The 26,001-nt window shown below is 40.4% G+C and overlaps 2 protein-coding genes across 2 annotated transcripts; both read right to left on the reverse strand.

Annotated features, from left to right (window-relative positions):
• Nucleotides 1–3,863: 3,863 nt before the first annotated feature.
• On the reverse strand, nucleotides 3,864–7,515 carry LOC117340506. The gene is made up of 4 exons (XM_033902266.1): nucleotides 7,230–7,515; nucleotides 4,752–4,814; nucleotides 4,308–4,367; nucleotides 3,864–3,928 (listed from the first exon to the last, which is right to left on the reverse strand). Exons 1-4 carry the CDS (start codon nucleotides 7,513–7,515, stop codon nucleotides 3,864–3,866), a joined length of 474 nt encoding a protein of 157 aa, XP_033758157.1.
• Nucleotides 7,516–18,837: 11,322 nt separating this feature from the next.
• Nucleotides 18,838–20,154, reverse strand: LOC117340507 (paraneoplastic antigen Ma3-like). Its single transcript, XM_033902267.1, has one exon. The coding sequence runs from the start codon at nucleotides 20,152–20,154 to the stop codon at nucleotides 18,838–18,840; it is 1,317 nt and encodes a 438-aa protein (XP_033758158.1).
• Between the last annotated feature and the right edge of the window lie 5,847 nt (nucleotides 20,155–26,001).

The following is a 26,001-nucleotide window of genomic DNA, read 5'->3' on the forward strand; positions in this document are numbered from 1 at the left end:
GGACGGCCTCCCGTGCGTGCGACATGTATGCGTGTGATGAGTGCGTATGTGTGTTTTGGGAGGCTGTGGTATGTTTGTGTTAAGTCTCCTTGTGATAGGCCGGAATTTGGTTTTGTTTATTTTGTTTAACGTCCTATTAACAGCTAAGGTCATTTAAGGACGGCCTCCCGTGCGTGCGACATGTATGCGTGTGATGAGTGCGTGTGTGTGTTTTGGGAGGCTGCGGTATGTTAGTGTTAGGTCTCCTTGTGATAGGCCGGAACTTTTGCCGATTTAAAGTGCTATCTCACTGAAGCATACTGCCGGAGACACCCAGCAGCACACCCCACCCGGTCACATTATACTGACAACGGGCGAACCAGTCGTCCCACTCCTAATTTGCTGAGCGCTAAGCAGGAGTAGCAACTACCATTTTTAAAGACTCTGGTATGTCTCGGCCAGGGAACAGAACCCAAAGCCTTCCTCACAGGGGCGAACGCTCAACTAAAGGCCAAAAGTGAGGCATTGTCAAGGGAGACATTAGGAAGATTTGTTTGTTTTTGTTTAACGTCCTATTAACAGCCAGTGTCATTTAAGGACGTGCCAGGTTTTGGAGGTGGAGGAAAGCCGGAGTACCCGGAGAAAAACCACCGGCCTACAGTCAGTACCTGGCAACTGCCCGCACGTAGGTTTCGAACTCGCAACCCAGAGGTGGAGGGCTAGTGTTAAAGTGTCGGGACACCTTAACCACTCAGCCACCGCGACCCCGCTCATTAGGAAGAAGGAAGTTGTTAAGAAAGAAGAGAAAAGATAAGATCCCAAGTTTAGTCGCCTTTTACGATCATGCAATGGGGGCAGCAGGAACAATTCTTACGCCCTACCTGCATGGCAGATCACAGTGACCGATCATGGTACACTTGAAGAATTATCATCAAACATCTTGAACTGTTCAAGAATTATCCCAAAGACTTTTTTAATTCAAGCAACTTTAGGCTTTGTCAGAAATCCTGCAGAACTATGTCAATTGTATTATCATCCTGTATTTATGTCTTGATACAAATTGATTAAATTTATTTTAAAGACTTTGTATTATATAGTTCATTCATGATTCAGTAAAATATGTTGTTCATAGTGCTTCATCAACCAGGTATGACTGAGGTGGCATATTGACAGCTTAATTTATTAAACCTGACAAGGTTATTTAATGAACTATGTAATTTTAAGTTCAATTATTGTAATATATTTAATGAATTTATATTCAAATTGATCAAACAGATTTATATCTAATTCTGTGCGATATAATGACTCATTAAAACCAGTATATAATCCAACAGCAATATGAAACATCATTACGGTGCATGTACAATTACCAATACATTGTACTAGATGTATATCTAAAGTCGTAAATTCTTTGTCACTAGATTTTAAGATTACCATAGATACTGGTATGTCATATCCTGGGGGTCTATCGATATCACTTTCCTTTACATTCTTTATTGTATGTGCCAGTTATTAAAGCTTAAATTACCTTGTACCAAGATTTAAGTTGCCAAGAGGCTGATTGTAATTTGATATTAGGCATAATTTCCTCCTATAAAGTGTTCATGTATATAATGTATAATATATGATACCTGTGAGGTGATTTGTTATGTATTTACTTCTTTTATCGGATGTCATTGCTTAGAGATAACAAGTATAAGACCTTAAATTCAGTGTATGCAACATGTATCTTTCAACACACAAGCACTTAGTTGAAACTCTAAGCTTTGCTGAATGGTCGATGTACTTGTATCACAGGGAATTGCATCAGAAAGGCAGAAAGCTGCCTTCAGATTTCCTACCAGTGGTCTGGAAGCTATGATATTGAAAACATTTTTGACTATCAGGTTCTGTAAAGAAGGTTGACATTTGACACAAATATGACATATTTGAAAAGCATTCCACATGTGAAAATATTCAATCAAAAACAAACTTTTCATGGAAAGTGAAAGTCTTCTCTAAAATTCATAGATCAACAATGTTGCTTTTAGCTTATACCTTGCCTACAGTGACAGGTTTGTAAACTTGCTGAGGGTTGATAACCTAGCTGAGAATATATCATTTTACTAAAATCCAGTTGTTGATTACCTTACCAATCCATAATCTTTGGTGGAAGGGGTCCAGCTACATTAACAGGGATTACCCAAACACATTTACTGGAAGTACATGCTGTCAGTACAATGGTATTGGCATGCTCAATTTTGAATAGGAGCCCTGCCAAATGGTTACATGTCTGACCAAGTCTATCAAACAAAACAAGCATTTTAATAACATTAAAAGCTAATAAAGTAGACATTCTCCAAGTGCATTGTGCATTGTAGGGGAAATGTTTATAATTAAGTAAGATTTCAGTACTCGGCCAAAATGTGTGACTTGAGAATAAAAAATTAAACTTGTTCCAATTGGTCTATAATTGTCATTATTTTGTACCTATCATACCATGCTGTGAGAAAATATAGGGAAATAGATAGTTGTAAAAACTGGTTTTTCATAAAATGACTTGAAAAGTTGAATTCGGCCATTATTATGTTCATAACTTGGTGTCCAATTTGAAAAGATTACTTTATATTCTGAATAAATTAAATTGTTTTCCTTTCATTTATGACAATATAAGAGCATACCATAAAACATTAAAAAAAATACAAACTGAAAAATAATACTGAAAAAAACCCAAGTAAGCACCTGAAAGATCTGGACACCGTCACGAACAAATCCAACAACCAAATTGTTTACCTCCATCAGTAGAAAAATAACTTAAGCAGATGCATACTTGATTAAAAACATGTCTTTGTCTTAAATATTAATGTATTGCATCAGTTGACAACAATTTATGCATCTAGGCCAAGAAATAGTGTCTTATTTCCCATTATTTGTTCGTTACATGGACACCAATATCAAATGGACGATGTAAAATAAATTAATAAATGACAATATATGGTATTATTCTAACTGATTATATTAAAGACAACAACTTATAAACGTTTCAACTTCAATTTATTCAAAAGCTCATAGCTTAAATAGCTGCCTCCTTGTAGTTGATTTCTCAGCAACAAAAACGGGTGGAGAAATTATGGACACCACATTCTGAAGTGGCTCCCAGGAGAAGTCTTCAACAGTAGGCCAGAAATAAAACTCCTGATGTGACTGCATGAACTGAAGCAAGGCCTCCCCATTATGCAGCTCCTTGATCTAAAAATAAATTCAAAATCATATTTGAAGAATTCAAATTACCTGGTATCAGTTAGCATACATTATTTGATAAACAGCTTGCAGGGATTGGCTAAAAAAATGTTTAATACAAGAAATTATTTGTTTATATGTTATTATTTCAATAGCAAAAATAGGATCTTTGGTAACTTTTTTATGGTTTTTGTATTTGTACTACAATTATACAGATCAACTGTATACGGGAATCAACACACTTTGGTTATGTACTTACTTACCCAATTACTTTTATAGATTTTATACAATACAAGCTCTGAATATTTTAATTTAAAGATATTACAAAATAGTAATATTTTGAAAACATTACACATCAACATTTTAACACCAACATTAAACTGGTCTGGCCTTTTGAATAAACAAAACAAAGAAACAAATGGAACATAATAACCACCAAAACATGAAATTTCAACACGAGTAATACCTTTGCAACATATTGCTTAGGCTTTTTTCTTCGGTCATTAGTCAATGTTACCAAAACAAATTGACCACACCTGTAATTCACAAAATAAAGCATAAACATGAAGTGTAAACTCTCTTTCTAATCGGTAACAAAAAGCATTGACATATTTTTGAAAAAAAATATGAATTTGAAATGCTGAAGAAATTACCAGAAAGGTCCCTCAGGGTCTGGTTTGGCATTGGTGGGGGGGCATGTTCTCTGTTATGATGGCACTTAGCATTCCGTCTGTAAATGAATATCAAAAGTTAATGCTATAAAGAAATTGATAAACTACTAGAACCATAAATCAGGAAGGGCTCTCCGGTGTCACACCTTTATGTAACATTTCAGAAAAAGAAATCTTCATTCCGAGATATTAAACTCCGAAAATCTAAGCTGGGTCGGTGGCTTTTCTTCAAGAACTTTGGCTCTCCCCTAGCACCAAAACCTGGCACGTCCTTAAATGATGTTAAACTCAAACAAATTCTGAGGGAAGGACACACAAACTCTGATGAATATTATGAATATAATGATATATTTTTTTAACCAATTTCTACTTTTCATTACACAAGTACTTTTACTTATTATATTTACTTGAAGTTTTTTTTTTAACACTTATACATACCCAAGCTGATATTGAAGTCTGAGGTTGATTTATTCATCTCCTCCATTATGACATCTGTGTCTGGGGAAAAAAAGGTTTTACTTTGAATAATATGTTCATCACTCTTTCAAACTAACATAGATATTACATCAGAATCAATTGTTTTCAGAGACAACTAATTTTTCTTTTACAAGCAAAGTTGTTTCAGAAATTAAACTTTTTTGTATGGGCCAAGCTAAACAAAATGTTATCGACAATATGCTGATGACATGAAAATGAATAATATGATTTCAGGTCAACAATTATTATCACAACAGTCAACACACCAAATCTGTTGGAAGAAACATGCAATCAATATTTACATTAAAAAAAACATCATCTGGACAAAATAAGGATGAAATTAATCTTGTTCTTACAGGGATATAGATTCCATTATCAATGACTAAACTTCTTGTACTTGCTCACCTATACTAAGTCCACTCAGATCATGGGCATCATCATATGAATCATCTCCAATTTGTGTGTTCACTATAGAAGATAAATTTAACAAGAGATCCCAGAGGGATCTTGGCGCCCACCATTGAATGATCTTCATAGGTTCCATGTCAGATTGATCTTTTCTCTACTTTTCCCTTCATTTTACTAATCTGTGCAAATTGAGACATCCCTCCAGTACTTTTCAAACAAGAGAATCCTAGCTATATAAGAAATTTGAGATTTAACGATAATGGCTGTTTGTTTGCCAGGTTGTTTTCAGGACAGACTGGTCCAAAAATGCAATACAAGGGACCAAGGGGAACCTACTTATGAAATTTGAGAAAGATCCATTCAGTACTTTGAGAAATAGAGATAACAAACTTCAATTGTCAAAATCCAAGATGGCGGTCTGTCGGCCATATTGTTTTCCAATTGATCTCAAAATGCAATAAGCATAACGAGGCACCAAGGGGAACCTCCATATGAAATTTGAGAAAGATCCCTTCAGTACTTTCTCAAAAATAGCGATAACAAACTTCAATTGTCAAAATCCAAGATGGCTGCCTGTCGGCCATGTTATTTTCAGATTGGTCTCAAAATGCAATATGCATAACAAGGCACCAAGGGAAACTTACATATGAAATTTGGGAAAGATCCCTTAAATGCTTTCTCAGAAATAGTGATAACAAACTTCAATTGTCAAAATCCAAGATGGCTGCCTGTCGGCCATGTTGTTTTCAGATTGGTCTCAAAATGCAATATGCATAACTAGGCACCAAGGGAAACCTACATATGAAATTTGAGAAAGATCCCTTAAATACTTTCTCAGAATTAGCGATAACAAACTTCAATTGTCAAAATCCAAGATGGCTGCCTGTCGGCCATGTTGTTTTCCGATTGGTCTCAAAATGCAATATGCATAACTAGGCACCAAGGGGAGCCTACATATGAAATTTGAGAAAGATCCCTTCAGTACTTTCTCAGAAATAGTGATAACAAACTTCAAATGTCAAAATCCAAGATGGCTGCCTGTCGGCCATGTTGTTTTCCGATTGGTCTCAAAATGCAATATGCATAACTAGGCACCAAGGGGAACCCACATATGAAATTTGAGAAAGATCCCTTCAGTACTTTCTCAGAAATAGCGATAACAAACTTCAATTGTCAAAATCCAAGATGGCTGCCTGTCGGCCATGTTGTTTTCCGATAGGTCTCAAAAAGCAATATGCATATCTAGGCACCAAGGGGAACCTACATGTGAAATTTGAGAAAGATCCCTTCAGCACTTTCTCAGAAATAGCGATAACAAACTTCAATTATCAAAATCCAAGATGGCTGCCTGTCGGCCATGTTGTTTTCCGATTGGTCTCAAAATGCAATATGCATAACAAGGCACCAAGGGGAACCTACATGTGAAATTTGAGAAAGATCCCTTCAGCACTTTCTCAGAAATAGCGATAACAAACTTCAATTGTCAAAATCCAAGATGGCTGCCTGTCGGCCATGTTGTTTTCTGATTGGTCTCAAAATGCAATATGCATAACTAGACACCAAGGGGAGCTTACATATGAAATTTGAGAAAGATCCCTTCAGTACTTTCTCAGAAATAGCGATAACAAACTTCAATTATCAAAATCCAAGATGGCTGCCTGTCGGCCATGTTGTTTTCCGATTGGTCTCAAAATGCAATATGCATAACTAGGCACCAAGGGGAACCTACATGTGAAATTTGAGAAAGATCCCTTCAGCACTTTCTCAGAAATAGTGATAACAAACTTCAATTATCAAAATCCAAGATGGCTGCCTGTCGGCCATGTTGAATTCCGATTAGTCTCAAAATGCAATATGCATAATTAGGCACCAAGGGGAACCTACATGTGAAATTTGAGAAAGATCCCTTCAGCACTTTCTCAGAAACAGCAATAACAAACTTCAATTGTCAAAATCCAAGATGGCTGCTTGTCGGCCATGTTGTTTTCCGATTGGTCTCAAAATGCAATATGCATAACTAGACACCAAGGGGAGCTTACATATGAAATTTGAGAAAGATCCCTTCAGTACTTTCTCAGAAATAGCGATAACAAACTTCAATTGTCAAAATCCAAGATGGCTGCCTGTCGGCCATGTTGTTTTCCGATTGGTCTCAAAATGCAATATGCATAACTAGGCACCAAGGGGAACGCACATATGAAATTTGAGAAAGATCCCTTCAGTACTTTCTGAGGATTAGCGATAACAAGAATTGTTTACGGACGGAGGGACGGACGGACGGACGGACGGACGACGGACCACGGACGCAGGGCGATTTGAATAGCCCACCATCATCAGATGGTGGGCTAAAAAGGTCATCATGCCTGGCAAACAAATTAATTACTATTTTTTTTTCAGAAAGCTTATAAAGAGAGTTGCGGAACTATTTGTAATATTGGCTTATCTTGTAGTTGTACATTTTCCTATAATACTAACCAGCTAAAAGAGCACCATCCACAAGGACACCATCTACGGGGGAGTCATTCAGAGGAGCACCATCCATAGGGGTGTCATTTTCAGGAGCACCATCCACAGGAGCACCATCCACAGGGGCATCATCCACAGGGGCGTCATTCACAGGGGCACCATCCACAGAGGTATCATTCACAGGGGCATCATCCACAGGGGCGTCATTCACAGGGGCATCATCCACAGGGGCGTCATTCACAGGGGCACCATCCACAGAGGCATCATTCACGGGCATCATCCACAGGGGCGTCATTCACAGGGGCATCATCCACATGGGTGTCATTCAGAGGAGCACCATCCACAGGGGCACCATCCACAGGAGCACCATCCGCAGGGGCATCATTCACAGGGGCATCATCCACAGGGGCGTCATTCAGAGGAGCACCATCCATAGGGGTGTCATTTTCAGGAGCACCATCCACAGGAGCACCATCCACAGGGGCATCATTCACAGGAGCACCATCCACAGGGGTATCATCCACAAGGGTGTCATTCAGAGGAGCACCATCCACAGGGGCGTCATTCAGAGGAGCACCATCCACAGGAGCACCATCCACAGGAGTGTCATTCAGAGGAGCACCATCCACAGGAGCACCATCCACAGGGGCGTCATTCAGAGGAGCACCATCCACAGGGGCGTCATTCACAGGGACATCAACAGCTGGAGGGGCCACTGAAAAAAAAATAGTCTAAATATCAAAACAGTAACAACCAATTGATACTTACTAACAAAGGAAAATCATGTAGAAAAAACAACTAGAAAAATCAGTAACAGCTTGTGGCAATAGTGCATCTAACTGAACATATCTTCACCTTTCACAGACAGTATTGTGTTCCATGGAATAAGATGTTTGTATAATGTGCAAACTTATATCGACAGTCGACAGCAAAATTAAAAAGTTTACCAAAATGATCACTGACCTTGTCTCCTTCTTATCTTCAATGTGTGCACATTCCATTTCCCAACTATGTCTGCATTCTTGCATTCTGATGATCCCTCCAGCTGTTGGCATGCATCACAGAAACATGTTCTTTCTCTAGACAGAACGACAAAGGGCTGGACACTTTTGAAATGGTGGCTCTGTCTCGTCTGGGGAACAGCCTTTATGTTTCGCAGCCTTGGTTGACGGTCCCTGCTGATCTCTCTGCTATTAACAAAGAAGAATATCCTTTTTGAATGTATATGAGATTCGCTATTGTCAGTTGTCATTTTTGGTAAAGGCAAGTTTTCTTTGGCGTATTCAAAAAAGTCCTTGGCATTTGAGATCATTTCTCCTCTCTTCACCGCAGATGTTGCAGACCTCTTCAGAACCCCCACTTCACCATCACATGGTCCTTTGCCATGGCGGCTTCCAAAATAGTGTTTCTCAATATTGAGACCAAAGTCGTCTTGTCCCATAGACATATCAACAAAATTAAACTTGGACTTGTACCGAGTCGGTGCGCCATCCGAGAAATGGATCTCTGTGTGAATGTCTAGTCCAACTTCTTCGAGCAAATACTGATTGGACTTTTCAATAAAGTGCTGCACAGCATGATAATCGTGCTTGTGGTCATCAGTGATGAAGACCAGGGACTCATGGACGGTTTCATCACATCCCTCCTTCTGACATCTATAATAGACAACAATGGGATGCATGGTGACCTGTTCGTAATGCCAGTGGGCTCCCTGAGCCTCATCCTGATGATGACATGCATAATTTTCACCAAAGTCCATGCAAAACATTGCCCACTGTTTTGGCATTTTCTTCTTTAAGTCGTCGAACTGACCCGACTGCCACTTGGCATTAAACAAGTGCTTCGCAAATGGATGTAGCTTTAGTTTCAGCTCTGTAATTAGTTCTCCAATTGTTCCTTCCTTAGATACCAGAGTCATGAACTTTTTCTGGGTGTTAGGTTGAGTGACCATTTCCCAGCTCCTCCATTTTATTTGTGTGTCTATGTACTGATTCAGTCCACGAGTTTTTTCGTCAACATTATCCACCCCACAAAACTGGCAATTTCTGTCGAGACATTCCATTTTGTAATTAGCCCCATCTTTAGGGCACAAAGTAATTCTGGAAGCATCATACCTATCAACAAAGGGTCTCTCCAATTTTTTGGCACAACAATATCTCTCCAAAGCCTTCACCTGAAAGTCAACATTGACACAGTATTCGCACAAACATTGATAGTGCTTTTGTTTTGTCAATGGTAGAACATTAGAAGGTCTCAAACTAGCAAACTTACTATATGACAGCTTGTTTTCTGGATATTTTGTTTTGAAAGTTTTGTAGGACTGTACAAGGGATTGTTCTAGGGCTTTCCTGGGTTCTGTCATTTTCTTTGCACTCACAAGCCTTTGAAGCGGCAACTCTCTGGACATCTCAGAACTCTGGTAAAATTCTGTTACCTCTTTCACCGCATCATCTGGCAGACAGTCACTTCTTGTTTTTCTTCCCTCGTTTTCAAGCTCATCTACAGACAGCTTGGAGAGTTTCTTACTTAGTCCAAATTCCTTTTGTGTGGCCCGACTTATACGTCCTTTTGCAGCAAGAGAGGCATGAATTATTCTTCTAATTCGGTTGTCCCTTTCTTTCCGGCGGTTACGCAGTTCCATAAGCTTCTCTTTTACAATCAATGTTGTTGTATTCTTTTTCTTCTCTGTGGCATCTAAACCAAAGGCCTGTTTTTTTCTTCTGTAAAGTTGAGTTACCACTTCGGCGTACTTCTTTGGGTTTTTCGGTAGCACTCTCAGACACCTACTGACAGCTTTCCTTTTGGCAACTTGGGTCATTAGTGATTCATTATCCACTGGATCTATTTCTTTCTCCTTTTCTGAAGATTTAGGTTGTTTCTTTTCATGATATATTTTTCTGCCACGCTCATTAATTCTTCTCTTTTTCTGATGAGACATATTCATCCTCTGCAAACGTTTTGCTTCTCTCCATGTTTGTCGCTGCACTTCCTTACTGGCTCGTGTTTTGTTCACTGGTGCTTTTGATGTAATATGTCCTTCAAGTTTTTTTTTATTCCTATATCTCTGTTGCCGTAACCTTGCCTGCCCTTTTTGTATTTCTTTTTGTTCATTGCTCAGGTTTTTTCTATAGTCTTGTAACCGCAAGGTTTCAACAAGTCTATGTTCTTTATATTTTGCAGGATTTTCTTTGAGGCGCTCTCGCCATTCCTTGGAAATTTTTCTTTTTTGCTCTGCAGTAGTAAGTTTAGCTGCTGTGTCAATCAGCTGAAAAAAATACCAGTTTCACTTTATTGTTATTCCTGAAAAGATCATTATCAAATAATTAATATAAGATGAGATACCAATGCTACCAGTTCCTTAACTGTCTTAGTCATGAGAATAGTCCTCAGTTGGTGATATATATATATATATATTTATTTGATATTTAAATTAACTTTATAAAATTATCTCAGTTATCTCACTGAAAATTTTGAGTGGATCCATATATCCATAGAATTTAAGAATGTATAGGAAAATAACCCACCAAAAGAAATTAAATTATTAATTGCAAGACTCTTAAATTTCTTTTTAGAAAAATGTCTTAAATATTGTTGCAACTATATTTATGTTTGCAATACATGTAGACTGGACAAGAAGTGTCTCTTGTTTTGAACATATTCCATCAAAGCCAAGTTTGTTTGAATCATTAATGTACCTACAGCTTAATCGAGTAGTTAAATATGATCTGTACGATAAATCATTCGCTACATGTACATGTCCTTAAAATAATTTTTTCATTTCCACAATTAAGAAGTTCCACAATTTATGTGACAAAGACACTAACACCTTGTGTCTAAATAACGAACATGTCACTTTTAGAAATAATTTAGAATGTACTGTCCCAAAATTAATTTTTAACAATTGCGTGGGCTGTTCGAGTTTTAATTTGAGCATAAATTTTATCAAAATGTGTAGAATATATGTATATATCTCCAATTAAGTATTTTGAATATGTATGTGACAGAGACACAAACTCTTTGTGTCTGAATAACGTACAAGTAAGTTTGAATTATAACTACATTATTATGTAACTTAATTAATTTTCAACAACTGCTTTAATTCTTAGATCTTAACCTGAATAAAAAATTAATCAACATAAACTGAACAAACACCCTTCTATTCTTCAATTAAGTAGTTTGACTATGTATGTGACAAAGACGCAAACTTTTTATAAACACCTTGTGTCTGAATAACGAACATATATATATATGACTTTCAGAAATATTCAAAAATGTAATGTCACAAAATCATTCTCCAACAATTGTGTTTAGTTCTCAGATTATTAACTGAATGAAAAATTAACTAATATGTCCACAAATACACTCTTCATAAAGATCTTTTATTGTTTGACTATGTATGTGACAAAGACACGAACTCCTTGTGTCTGAATAACGAACATTTTACTTTCGGAAATATTTCATTTTTTTTCACTAAATGAAGTTAAAACAATAATCATTGGACGATAAATTATTTACTGTTTTACGAGCATTTATATATAAACAAACATATGTCAGTGTTATTTTGTAAAACATATGATTGTGTCAAAAAGAGAATGTTCGTTACTATGGACGCCGTGATTTTCGAGTCTTCGTCACGAACGAAATCGAATGTGAAAGTAAGAATTTCACGTTCATAAAATTATTTCCGGTGCAAAATTATTGAAGATTAACATAACGAGATATGCAATACAAAAGAAAGAGCTAGCTAAATTAATTATATAAATGACTTCGAATACGTACGGCGACGTTCATAACACAGGACACGTAAGTTATTTTTTCATTGTCAGTGACACAATCCAGTTTTCGTCGTCATACAGCTGAATTGAGATGGAAGAACACGAGGTTTCTCAATGAAACTAGTATGTAATCATTCTTTGTGGTGTGAATTGTTGTTTGATGTGCCAACTAGTAAAAAATTACCCAATTTTAGTCAAAAACAGAACTTACTTACCTCCTTTTCACGTTCGTTACGCCGGCGTAGATTCGCGGACACTGCTTGGTCCGCCATGATTTTCCAACAATACACCGCGCAAGTGTGAAAAAGCGTGTCTATTTTTAGCAACCCAGTCCATGTGGGGAAATCACCGCATATAGTTGTGTCTTCGGCGGTTGCGGTTTTGCAGGGAAATGGATATCCACGTTCGTTATTATATGGACACGAAATTCATCCCACATATAAAAAGTGATTTTTTTAAAAGTACAGTTGACAATTTATGTCAGCATGACAGAATGTCGAATCCAAGTCGTAAATAGAGTGTAACAAACGAAGAAACGCTAAATAATACGATCTAATTCCATTTTGTCATGCCCACAAACCTAGTGTAGTGTCGGACGCCATACATAACGAACATGTCACTAGAAGTAATTCACTTTTTTACAAATTTGGAAATAAATTTGACAATGACAAAGAAACAGAAAACATAGACCAATATCTTAATTTTTAATTGAAAAACAATAACATACCATTTTCATTTCTAATTCATTCATAATTCAGACTTAATTAGTGAAGGTTATTAATGTCACATTTTTGGCATATAAAACTGCATCAATTAAAGAAACAAATTAATTTAATTTTTTTTTTTTTTCATATTTTCCTGTTATGTTTTATCTACATGTGAAGTAGTGAGTTTAATCTAACAGAAATAATACATGTAAGTATTCATATATATTATATATTTAATTTAATAAGCAAAATACCTAAAATCCCCAGTACTGAAATCTTACTTAATTGCAATATAATTAAATCGGAACAACCACACTGTGTAAAAGAACGTCGTTTCCGTCACACGCGTAAGGGATTTCCCCACACGTGTGCACACTGTCACAACCCAGGTTCGGGGGATCCAGGGTTCTGTTGGTACCTTAATTGGTTATTTTTATAATAACATACGGAATCAATGACAGACTAAAAGGCCATGTAAATATATAATGTATATTTATTTGGGTACATTTGTATATAACATGCTACAGCAATTTGTATAGTCCAGATATACCTATTATACAGTGTAGTGTCCCCTAACAAGCCCTGCCTGCCTATGTATAGATTTGATTGATGACCTCCCCAGCTTCCCTCGCCAGTCTAGCTAGGTACCTGCAGCTAGCGCTAGCCCCTACACACACCACGCATACCTTATCACTGCGTTTGCCCCAGCCACTACAGGTGTATACACTACTGTTAGCCTAGGGTGGGACCTAATACTCACCCTATAGAGTAGCCTCAGGGAGGAGGGGAGCAGCCGAATGGAGGCTTTTAAGGGAGGGGAGGTGAAGTCACGGCTACATGGAAGCCTTCGACTCGACTCTAACTGTAAGGGACACTGCCTTTTATACCCCAACCCAGGGAAACCCAACTCCTACACAAAAAGGTACCTGTCTTGATCCAATGAAAAAGGGTTTTACTCCCTAACTTTGGTATACCCTAGATTGAAGTGCCCGTATGAGAGCCTACTTCCTGTAATATATACATGCTACCAATATACTGATGTATATACAGATATAACTGCTTTAAGATTTAATTCTTTTACACTCCTCCCCCCTTAAAACAAATGTTATCCGTTGGAAACATTTGCCAATGCAATGGCCCCATACATTTTCACAAGCAAAAACCTGCAAATTACACAAACACAATAACATCTATAAAATTTACCAACAATATAAAAATGGAGGGACTAATGTGTAAATGAGTAAATATCATCAATAATATGGAATACTCTAAAGACTAGAAAACAAAGAAATCTCATACTTAACAGGAATCATTATGAAGTAAAGTAATCTGTCCATACTGTTGTTCCGAGATTCTCGTATCAACGAACATAAAACTATAAATGTATCAAAATAGAACTATTATAAATGTCAACAACTTCTACTTCATGTATGCTGCACTGCGGTTTGCGATAATCTTCCCATCAAAACGGAATAACATACTTAAAAATGGGAATGGCGTTCCGTAAAATATGTAGGTCTATAATCGTTCACACATGTACATTACATGGCAGAAAACACATCAAAGTCGAAGTCCTCATATACATTATAGGGATGCGACTCCTTAGAACGGGGGTGCCACACTGGATCGTCCTGGATTGCACCATGTCCTTGCTCATCAATAATGACCTCCTGGTCCCGTGCGACAATAACATTAACTCGCGAAACCTGTGTTAACTGAGGAGGCCCGCGTCTTCTCTCCTCAGCAGCCTTTCTTCTTTCCTCATCCCTTTCATCCGATACCATCTTGAGCGGGAGTTTGTAATGTTCCGGGGAGACATATCGATGGTTGGCTTTACTCTCACCTGCTCCAATGGCTGTTGTATTGTCATGGTGAACACGAACCAGGTGCCGTTTCACCTGACCCCTATTGGGGTGTTGAAAACTGCACTTTGGACAGGGAAACTTAATAACCTCCCTTTTGTGAGTCCTCCCCCAGTGCCTTCTCATGCTGGAATAATGAGTAAACTGCTGCTCACAACTAGGCACGGGACATGCCATTCCGGGTGTCCAGTGCCTCAGGTCGTCGTCCACACAGGCTACCTCCTCCTCATTCACTCTAAACTCCATGCTGTCTGTGAACAAATATACACATCGGTCAGTTCAATCGAAGTACTTTGATACTGTAACTATGGCGAGTAAATGGTTGGAGGTTTAATGGTCCGGCCTGACCGAGTTTGTCTTGCTATTTTCCCTTCTGGTTCAAATACCACATCGCCTAGTTCTGATGTTTCATTGTGGTCACAGGACTCTTCATCTGTCTCAAACCCATCCTCACCTAAACTATTGGATGTCTCGTCGACCATTTCAGCCCACTCTGAGGGAGTATTCCTTCCCATATAAGGTTTTAAATGGTCTACATGTACGATAATTGGCTTTGAAGCGGGAGCTCGCTGTATTTGGTAGTTAATGTCGGTAACTTTCTTTGTTACTTTATATGGTCCGGTCCATCCTTGTCCTAACTTGTTAGCCATGGCTGGGGGGTACCATCTCCAGACGAAGTCATTCACAGAAAAACTGGTTTCTTTGCATGACCTGTCGTAGTACATCTTCTGTCGACTCGCTGCTTCGCCTAAGTTCTTGTGAACAAACTCAAATGCCGTTCTCATAGCACTTTGGACCCATGCTACATACTCCACTTGACATCTATCCTCCTTGGATATGGGCGGTAACCCAACCATCAGGTCTAAGGGGCAACATGTTTCCCTACCCAACATAACTAAATTTGGGCTACAGGCCGTAGTGCTATGTCTAGTAGCTCTATAGGCCATAAGTACAAAAGGGAGGTAGTCATCCCAGTCATCCTTATTATCATTAACAAATGACGACAGCATCTGAATTAACGTCCTATTTAGTCGTTCCACTAACCCGTCAGACTGAGGCCTATAGGTAGAGGTTCGAGTCTTGTGAATACCCATCTTTCCACAAATAGCGCTAAAAAGTTCACTCTCAAATTCCCTTCCCTGGTCAGAATGTATGAACCTGGGCATCCCAAACCTGGTAAATATTTCCGTTACGAGCTTATCGGCAACGGTTAGAGCAGTGTGGTCAACCAAAGGGAAAGCCTCTACCCATTTTGAGAAATAATCTCCCACTACCATAATGTAATTGTTCCCATTGCTAGTTGTGTGAAGACCTCCCAGGATATCTACTGCTAATCTTTCCATAGGGGCACTAGTCGGTACTGAGGGACAAAGGGGAGCTTTGTGTTTTATAGGACCAGGTTTACGTTTGGCACACGACTCGCATTCCCTACACCAGTTTTTGACATCGTCGGTAAGACCAGGCCAATAAAAGCGCCTTTGCACCAACTCTATCGTCCTATCTCGTCCAAGGTGCCCAGAGGTTACTGAGTTATGGAGGTGGTGTAATATTTCATCTCTAATACAAAAGGGGGCAACCACCTTGTAGATACTATTCCCAGTGATATCCACTGAATCTATACGGCAAAGTACCCCATTTTGGTCAAAGTCTAATACCTCCCACATGTGATATAGTTTCCTGGCGTCTGGGGGAAATAATTCTACTTCGGTTTTAGGGGGCTTTATGCGATGTCGTTCTTTGAGTGCCAAAAACTTTCCTATACTGTGATCCTCCTGTTGCCATTGTTTTAATTTTTCTGTACCCCAGCTTTCTAACCAAGCTCCTAACTCTAGTTTGTCACCCTCTGTATCAGATATATCGTCCCTGGTATCTGACTTATCATCCCACTGTATTTTGTCTCTTTTTACCTTAGAGTTATCCTTCTTGGCCCTAGTAGTGACCATCTGAATCCCGACAGGCTGATCAACATGGCCTTTGGAGGGGTCAGACACACACTCATCTACACCCTCACTATCACTACAAGTGGGACACCCTAGCTTCTTACATTTACTACAAGGTTTACGAGATAGCCCGTCAGCATTGCCATGTTTGTGCCCAGGTCGGTGCTGGACGTCTAGGTCATACAGGTCGATTACGGCCAGCCAGCGGGCTAGTATACCCTCAGCGCTTTTAAAGTTCTTGAGCCAGACTAGCGACGCGTGGTCGGTTCTGAGGAGGAATGGTCTCCCCCAAAGGTAGTGTTTAAACTCCTTAACAAAGCACACTACTGCAAACAACTCTCTGTGCGTGGTACAGTAGTTCTGTTGTGCTCGATTTAAAGTCTTACTCGCATAGGCGATCACCTTCTCCTCTCCATTTTGTATTTGGCTCAAAACCCCACCGACAGCGGTATTAGATGCGTCTGTATCTAAAATGAACTTATCTTGGGACGTCGGGTAGCTCAGGATGGGAGCGGACGTCAGCGCACTCTTAAGGGTCTCAAACGCCTTTTGACAGTTGTCATCCCAGAGAAAACGTTGGTTTTTGCGCGTAAGACGTGTCAGCGGTGAAGAAATGTCAGAGAAGTGATTTATGAACTTTCGGTAGTACCCGGTGATCCCTAGAAAGGTTCTAATTTCGGACACGTTTTGCGGTACATGCCAATCGCTTACAGCGCGGACCTTTTCAGGATCACAGCTTATTCCCTCGCCGGATACGACATGACCCAAATAGGATACTGCTGTCTGAAATAGGTTACATTTCTTCGTTTTTAATTTTAGATTAGCCTTCCTTAGACAATCAAAAACTTCTCTGAGATTCTTGAGAGCTACCTCAAATGTGTGTCCAAACACAACGACATCATCCAAATAACACAAACACTTTGTCCAGTTTAGACCGCCTAAAACTAACTGCATTAAGCGTGAGAATGTCGCGGGGGCATTACAAAGCCCAAAGGGAAGGACATTGAACTCGAAGAGACCTTTATGTGTGCTAAAAGCCGTCTTTTCTTTGTGTCTTGGGTCCATTTTACATTGCCAATATCCACTAGCAAGATCTAAAGTAGAGAACCAACGTGACCCTCCCATTGCGTCTAATGCGTCATCTATTTTCGGCAAAGGAAAGGCGTCCTTTTTCGTCGCCGCATTAAGCCGCCGATAGTCAATACAAAACCTAACACTACCATCTTTCTTGGTACACAATACAACAGGGGCTGACCAGGGGGAAGAACTGGGCTGAATGATATCATCTTTCAACATCTTGTCTAGTTCAGACTCCACGATTTCCTTCTGTGCTGGCGAAACACGCCTGGCAGGAATTTTTATTGGCGCCTGATCACATGTGTCTATGGTATGTTCTATCAAATCTGTCTGTCCAAACCCTCCATGTGGACTTAAAAAGATATCCTGAAACTCAATAACTAACTCGGTGACATCTTGTTTCTCAACTCCTGACAACTCTGGGGAAAGCTTATCAATTAATGGAACCAAATGAGGAGGTAACTCTGAGTGCTCACTACAACTATCGCTCACCTCACATACCTTGACAACTCCTTGGAATTCCCCAATAACAGTATTCTGGTGTAACCTAATGTCCTGCCTACCAAGATTAAGGACAGAGAAACATGTCTCTTTGCCTTCTGTTGCAACCAATGTCCTTGCCATACTCAATCCTTGATTCGCTAGAAACTTACTGGGTTCCACCAATCCCTCGGGGGTGGCCACTGGCCTATCTAAATATCCACGAATGTGAACCTCTGAACTAGCTGGAATAGAGACTGCCTCGCTAAGTCTCACGTGGGCACACTCATTGTACCCATCCACCGCCAGGTTTACCCGTTGTCCTTCTAACTTTAGAGCATTATCCACGAAGTCCAAAACTCCACCATGCTCAGAGAGGAAATCTACCCCTATAATCCACGACAACTGGTCTAGGTGCGCCACTATAGCCTCATGCTTATATACCACTTTGCCCACCTTAAAACTAAACCTAGCCTTCCCCGCCACCTTCAGAGTATCACCAGACGCAGAATACAGTAGGATGTTGCTACTCTTTAGTTCTGGCCTTTGGCTTTCCGGAAGTGAGAAGTAAAAATCATCCGTAACGATTGTGACCACTGACCCAGAATCAACTAAGTATCTACAACTCCTATCCCCTATCATTGCATCAAGGAATAAACAACCGGCCTTAATTGAATTAAGCCTGATCTCGGTAAGCCCTTTAGACACTACATCAAAATTATCTAATAAACAAGCGTCAGGCGTGGTTGAACTTTCGGGCACGAGTCCAACCACTTCTAGTTTTTTTGTTCGGTCGCTTCTTGTCTATTTTCTATCCGTCTCGGATTTGGACACTCCCTCGCATAATGTCCCGACTCACCACAGTTGAAACAAGTCCCATTCATAGGCCTGTTCCCGCGATTCCTATCATTTCCACGGCCACGACCTTGTCGGTTAAAGCCAGAGGAATTTCTGCCTCTATTTGCTTTCTGAAATTCTTCCTTGATGTCCTTTAATCCGTCCAAAAGCAACTGAGCTAAATCTTGCATGTTATTTGCCTCGTGTTTTACACCTAAAACCGGTGCTTGTTCAATCGAGTCAACGTACGCTTTTGGCTTTTTGATGGTCAAAGCCTGTTCGTTTTCAAAAGACTCGAATTCAATAGCCAGCGTTATAGCTGCCTCAAGAGTAGTTGGATGTTTGAACTGAACATGCTTTTTCATTTCGTGGCTTCGAAGCCCATGGATGAACTGATCTATGATGTTTACTTCGCGAGCCTTCGGAGACATATCCGGAAATGACAGCGCAGCAAGCCGTCTCAATTCTAATCCATATGAGTTTATGCTTTCTTTCTCTTTGTAAGATCTGTTTTTCAGCTGACACCTATAGGCATTTTCTCTCCCGGGAGGCGCGAACCTTTCCGCTAAAATATCCTTAATTTGCGCGTAATTGCCTAACTGGGACATGGTCAGGTCAGCTAGAATTTTCTGTGCCGCCCCTCTAAGACTCATGGCTAGCTGCTGGGCTTTCTCATAGTTACCCCAATGGTTCCAGTTAGAAACCTGCTCAAAATGTATGATGTAATCATTGAAGTCTGTCGACCCATCATAGGTCTGAGGGTCTTTTTGTTTCCTCTGTCGAGAGAATGGCTGCGTTACATTTCCTACTGACGGAAGCCTATCCGGAAGTTTATGAAATTCATCTACCTTTCCGGTATTGCCATTTCCTATCGGGTTATCTACAACCTTTGGTGTACTAGTCTGGATAGCGCTCGGCATGATAGGACCCCACTCAAACCCTACCGATTCCTGTCCTTGTAACGGGGTGTCAACTACACCAAAGACATCCTGCATATGTAGGTCATTATCAAATGTACCCCGATTGCCATGTTCCACAGCCTCAAAATTAACTGACTTTGTAGGTATTTCTCTAAAATTACCTTCATTTGACAGAGGGTTACTCAACTTAGGCCTGGCCCCTATTCCTAGTGCTTGATAACTGTTGTCCCTAACCTCAAATGTTTCAGCAAAGGGGTTTAAGTTACAGTTTTCCCCGAAACCTTGTAAGGGAACTCTCCTGTGAGAATGCCAAATAGCACCCCTACCCTGGGACATTGTAGTTCTAGTTGACATTGTGGTGACAACAGATGATGTTGTGTTTGTTAGGGGAAATGCTGTTGCCAGTGTGAATGGGCGCTTATCAACATAACTTCCAAACGAACTGTGACCCGTAAGGCCAATTAATCTATCTGTCATGATTCAAAAATCAAAGTTAATAAAAAAACAATGAGGTAAATGCTCTTAGAAAAATAAACTTACCAAAGAAACGAATACCCAATAGATTTCCCTGGATCCTGGTCACGGCACCAGTGTAAAAGAACGTCGTTTCCGTCACACGCGTAAGGGATTTCCCCACACGTGTGCACACTGTCACAACCCAGGTTCGGGGGATCCAGGGTTCTGTTGGTACCTTAATTGGTTATTTTTATAATAACATACGGAATCAATGACAGACTAAAAGGCCATGTAAATATATAATGTATATTTATTTGGGTACATTTGTATATAACATGCTACAGCAATTTGTATAGTCCAGATATACCTATTATACAGTGTAGTGTCCCCTAACAAGCACTGCCTGCCTATGTATAGATTTGATTGATGACCTCCCCAGCTTCCCTCGCCAGTCTAGCTAGGTACCTGCAGCTAGCGCTAGCCCCTACACACACCACGCATACCTTATCACTGCGTTTGCCCCAGCCACTACAGGTGTATACACTACTGTTAGCCTAGGGTGGGACCTAATACTCACCCTATAGAGTAGCCTCAGGGAGGAGGGGAGCAGCCGAATGGAGGCTTTTAAGGGAGGGGAGGTGAAGTCACGGCTACATGGAAGCCTTCGACTCGACTCTAACTGTAAGGGACACTGCCTTTTATACCCCAACCCAGGGAAACCCAACTCCTACACAAAAAGGTACCTGTCTTGATCCAATGAAAAAGGGTTTTACTCCCTAACTTTGGTATACCCTAGATTGAAGTGCCCGTATGAGAGCCTACTTCCTGTAATATATACATGCTACCAATATACTGATGTATTAATTCTTTTACACACACTGTAAGAATTGTACCTGCAGCCCGCATTGCATGATTGTAAGAGGCGACTAAATTTGGGATCTTATCTTTTCTCTTCTTTCTTAACAACTCTGCCCTGCAGGTAGGGCGTAAGCATCGTACCTACTGACCCCATTGCATGATCGTAAGAGGCGACTAAATTTGGGATCTTATCTTTTCTATTCTTTCTTGAACAACTTTCTTCTTCCTAATGTCTCCCTTGACAATGCCTCACTTCTGGTCTTCAGTTGAGCGTTCGCCCCTGTGAGGAAGGCTTTGGGTTCTGTCCCCTTGCCGAGACATACCATAGTCTTTAAAAATGGTAGGGGAGACCGGGGCTAGTTCGGCCCCGTTTTAGAAAAATCGCAAATAACAACTTACAAATTAAGATAGACATCTGAAAATGTATATTTATGTCAATAATATTTGGGCCTATTAAGTCCCATGATTCCTTAATTATTTTCTCTGCCGACAAATGGTTAATATCTGCCCAAAGTGAGTTGGCCAAGATGACCGAACTTGCCCCGCACTGGGGCTAGTTCGGCATCCACCGGGGCAAGTACGGCCCCTGCTCGAGAAGGCTGTATACTAAACGTTAGTATACTTGTATTGCCAAATAGTTGTTTTAATTGACATGTCAGAGTCTAAGGGAGGGTAATGGGTCATCCCAAGCTCAATGCCTATGCTGTCGCGGGATAGCTAGATTCTGCCAGACGGCAGTATGCGTCTTTTGTGCCCTGTCCCTGCGGTTTGATTGTGGTTTATGAATTGGAAACTCGATATATCGCTTTATACCAAGTTGATCGACAATACACCAACCATTATTAAAATCGGCATATGAGGGTGTGGTTTGGTTGGGAATATAACCTCCCGGTCCTTTTGCATCCTCAGTATTAGCCCAATACCAAATTATCTCCTCCCCCGGTTCCCTCATTCCTCTCTCCGGATTCCGGCCCCTCCCCATGACTCCCGACAATCCTGTCCCGACCCTTTTATTCTCGACTCCCGCCCATCAAGTCCAGGCATCCGCCCCTTTATCATATTAAGTTTTGAAGTCTCGTTCTAATTAATTATTCATTATACATCATGATTTTTCGGGCTGTTTTGGAAACTACTATTGCTCAATATTTCATTTTGTGTAACCTAGTTGTAGATTGAATGACCTCAACACATGTATGTATAACTCTATAATAATAATTTAATTCAAAATACAATTCATCAATTCATTCTAATCTATATCAGAATCACAGTTATGGCATGTGTAAAATAGCATGCCCCTTGTGTCCGCACATTCCTCATGTGACCACATTTTACAAATCGTGCACTCGATCCATTTCTCATTTGGCCTACTGTTGGCCCATGTCTCTAGACAAACTAAACAAAAACATTCATCTTCACTTTCGGATTGTTCGTCTCGGATTGCTGGAGATTTCCTTTTTGAAGTTTTTCTGGTTTTGTTTAACTGTTGTATTGGTTTGTGGGATGTTTTGCGTGATTTGGTTTTTGTATTACTTGTCTTCTGTTTCGATTTACGGTTGTTTTGCTCCTGTCGTAAAGCTTCTTTTTCTGGTGTATCGGTAAGTATACATGTCTTTCTACGCTTTTTGATTCCCAATGTCTTGCAAGAGGGTGCCTTTGGGAGGGGTTTTACTAGATCAGGGGAAAACTTCTTTTTCTTTGAAATGGGCGAACAGGTATACATCAACTTACGACGTGAGCTGCTTGCTATACTTTCTTCCTGTGTATTACAACTAAAACCACTGGCGTTGATGGATGTCGAGTTATCTTCTATTGGATCATGGAAGCTGTTGCTGATTTGTGATACCATTTCACAATCAGTTGAGGTTTCCGATACTTTGTAAACAGCACCACTGTAATGCGCGTTAGAGCCAGAGCCTTGCAGTATCAAATGTATAGTGCGTTGAGGTTCTACTCCAAGCCTGCAAGGGAGCAACTCCAGTTTACTTATCACACCATTCATCTCTCGAATAACAATTACTTTCATGATCATTGCATTGCATAGAGCACTAAGGAAAAGGTCACAAATGTTATTGTTATATTGTTTTTCTTGTATGTACCTCTGGATTGCAACCAATATGTCCACGTCGCCTGTTACTGCGAATTCTCTATAGAATGACTGGTGCGTGTGAATTTCAGCTGATAGACTCTTTTTCAAATCCTCATCTGTAAAAATCTCATCTCCAGCAGCATACAAGGATGAACTAACGGCATAAAGGAGGCAATGTCCGTCACCGCTTACGGATATGGATGAAATATTCTGTTCTTGAAGATAGCAATTCATGTTAGTATCTCTGTCAATTTGGGTGTCATCTACTAGTACTTGTTCCGAATCTATATCTCTGTTACTGGTAGTGGACGTGTCAAAAACTTGTTCTACTGGGGCAACCGCGGGCTTTACTGGTCCCGATTCTAATGGTCTGTCCGTCACGGCTGATGGCATGAAGTCTTCTTCTGTGAAAACTTCTGTGTTTAATGGGAAAATCCCAGCCTTTTGAAAACCACTACAAATGTTGGACATAGTTAGTGCCTCCTTCCATGGGTTACATAAAATGCCTGCAATATCATATATAGATATTGGCTTCCCTGGATTGTTACGAAGCCAGTTACTTTGCGACACCGACAGTTTTCTTTTCAGTGGTCCGAAGACCGACAGGTCCAGTGGCTGCAAGCGATGCGAACAGTGCGGTGGAAATGATAACATAACAATCCCGTTCTCCTTGGCGTAATCAAGAGCGTCTATGGAGAGATGAGAGACATGATTATCAAGCAAAATGAGAACTGGATTATTCACGGTTGGTTTGACATGTTGAACAAAGTGCTGCAGAAAGAGAAGAAAGTTATCAGCTGTCATCCAACCAGATGGATGGGCCGTTCCCTTGGAACCCGCTGGTGCTCCAATTAGAAAATGGTCTCTGTAGTTAACACGAGGATAAATAAGGAACGGTGGAATTGCTTTCCCGCCTGCGGATACACCAGCACACAGCGTGACTAGTTGTCCCCTCTCAGCTGATGTTAGAGATCCTTTTTGCTTAACACCAGTACCTGCTACAACCTTTTTTGGTTTTACCACTGTCACCACTCCAGTTTCATCGACATTCCAAATGTCACATGCCTCAAACATATGTCTCTCCGTCACTTCCGTCAGTTTGGTAAAGTATTCAGATACATTTGTTTTGTTAAAGGCTGTCGCTCTAGCGATGCTTGTTGCTTCTGGGGTCCTGAGTGAAAGTTCCGAATGACGTTTTAGAAACGAAGAGAACCAATCGGCACCCGCTATTTCCTTTTCCGACCACGATGCTGGCATTTTGATGTTAAATTGCTTGCCGCATTCATATGCTAAAAGTCTTACTTCACGTGGACACAGTCCAAAGTAAATGGTCGACGCGTGCTTTAAGTACACAACAAGTGCAGTTTCATCTCCATCTGAGAAAACTTGTCTAGGCCTTTGGTATCCGAAACGCATATTCGAAATTGATCTTTCTGATTCGGGCATCTTGTTTAGTTTTTACACATTATCTTGTAGCGTTGAACGAGGTACGCCAAACAACTGACTTGTTTTCTTTTATCCATCGATAGTATTCTTGTAATGAGCTAGCGCTCTTTGCAACACATCTGTTGATACTCTGTCCCCTCTTTTCTTTTTGTACGTACGTACCATGTTGTAATTCTAAAATAAACATGAAAAAACTTGCATAAGGTTTGGAAAGTATCAAATTATGGTGACTGATATCGGACATTTCGCAATGTCGATAAATCGCTTAGAAGAGTGCGACATAACGCACGACAGATATTGCGACAGTATGAGAAAACAGGCGACAATGCGAAAGAAATTTATTGTTGCTATCTCGCCCGTTTTGTCGCACTCTCACTCTCAGTCTGTCATGCGTTTTGTCGCACTATATATCATGCATTTTGTCACCGGTTTTGTCGTTATCTCGCCCATGAAAGTGCGCCAAAACCGGCGAGATAGCGACAGTGACACTCTCGCCCGTTTTGTCGTACTGTCTGACGTGCGTAGGCCTATAATGTCGCACTGTGACGTGTCGCTCTGTCGTGCGTTTGTTTTAGCAATGTCTTGGACGAGATAGCGACCGTTCAAACTGTCCGATATCAGCCATGCAACATATCAAATAAACAAACAATTCTGCCATATACCTCACAACAATTTTCCGTCCAGAATGCCCCGATAAAAATAATTGCAGCTAATTATTGTTCGTTGTCCGCAAGTTACAGCTGTGTGGGGCACGTTCGGCCTTGTATGGGGCAAGTTCGGCCCAGGCCGAACGTGCCCCTACTCTCAGGGCCGGACATGCCCCCAGCAGTTTTTCCGAACACTTCGCTTTGCACCTTATTTAATGGTACATGGGATGAAGTAAACATAGTGTAATAGCAAAGCCCAGTATCTTACCTTCATATTTCATATTTAAGTTCGTCCGAATTTCTTACGGTTCTCGGTGAAAATTAAAACTGAAAAGAATGTTGAAAATTTACTCACCAGGCTTAAAAATAAACATTCGCCACCAAAACGACCAAAAACACTGCGGCCATCGTTGTACTGACGTAAACAGCTTCGTCATAAGTGACGTCATAGTATAAATGACGTCTCTTTATTCTTAATTACGCGCGATATATAGCAATTAGCCGAACATGCCCCGAGGCCGGACTAGCCCCGGTCTCCCCTAGTTGCTGCTCCTGTTTAGCGCTCAGCATACAAGAAGTGGGACGACTGGTTCGCCCGTTGTCAGTATAATGTGACCGGGTGGGGTGTGCTGCTGGGTGTCTTCGGCGGTGTGCTTCAGTGAGGTAGCACTATAAAATGGCTAAAGTTCC

This window comes from Pecten maximus, chromosome 13 (assembly GCF_902652985.1).
Source record: "Pecten maximus chromosome 13, xPecMax1.1, whole genome shotgun sequence".
In the NCBI taxonomy this organism is placed as follows: domain Eukaryota; kingdom Metazoa; phylum Mollusca; class Bivalvia; order Pectinida; family Pectinidae; genus Pecten; species Pecten maximus.

Excerpts from the sequence above, each read along its gene's own strand:
- LOC117340506 (XM_033902266.1), bottom strand. The coding sequence starts at position 7,515 with ATGACGCCCCTGTGGATGATGCCCGTGAATGATGCCTCTGTGGATGGT. Across the intron at positions 4,815-7,229 it reads GGATGGTGCTCTTTTAGCTG|TGAACACACAAATTGGAGAT; the intron begins GTTAGTATTATA and ends TATCTTCTATAG. Across the intron at positions 3,929-4,307 it reads AGACTTCAATATCAGCTTGG|ACGGAATGCTAAGTGCCATC; the intron begins GTATGTATAAGT and ends ATTCATTTACAG.
- LOC117340507 (XM_033902267.1), bottom strand. The coding sequence starts at position 20,154 with ATGTCCCAGGGTAGGGGTGCTATTTGGCATTCTCACAGGAGAGTTCCC.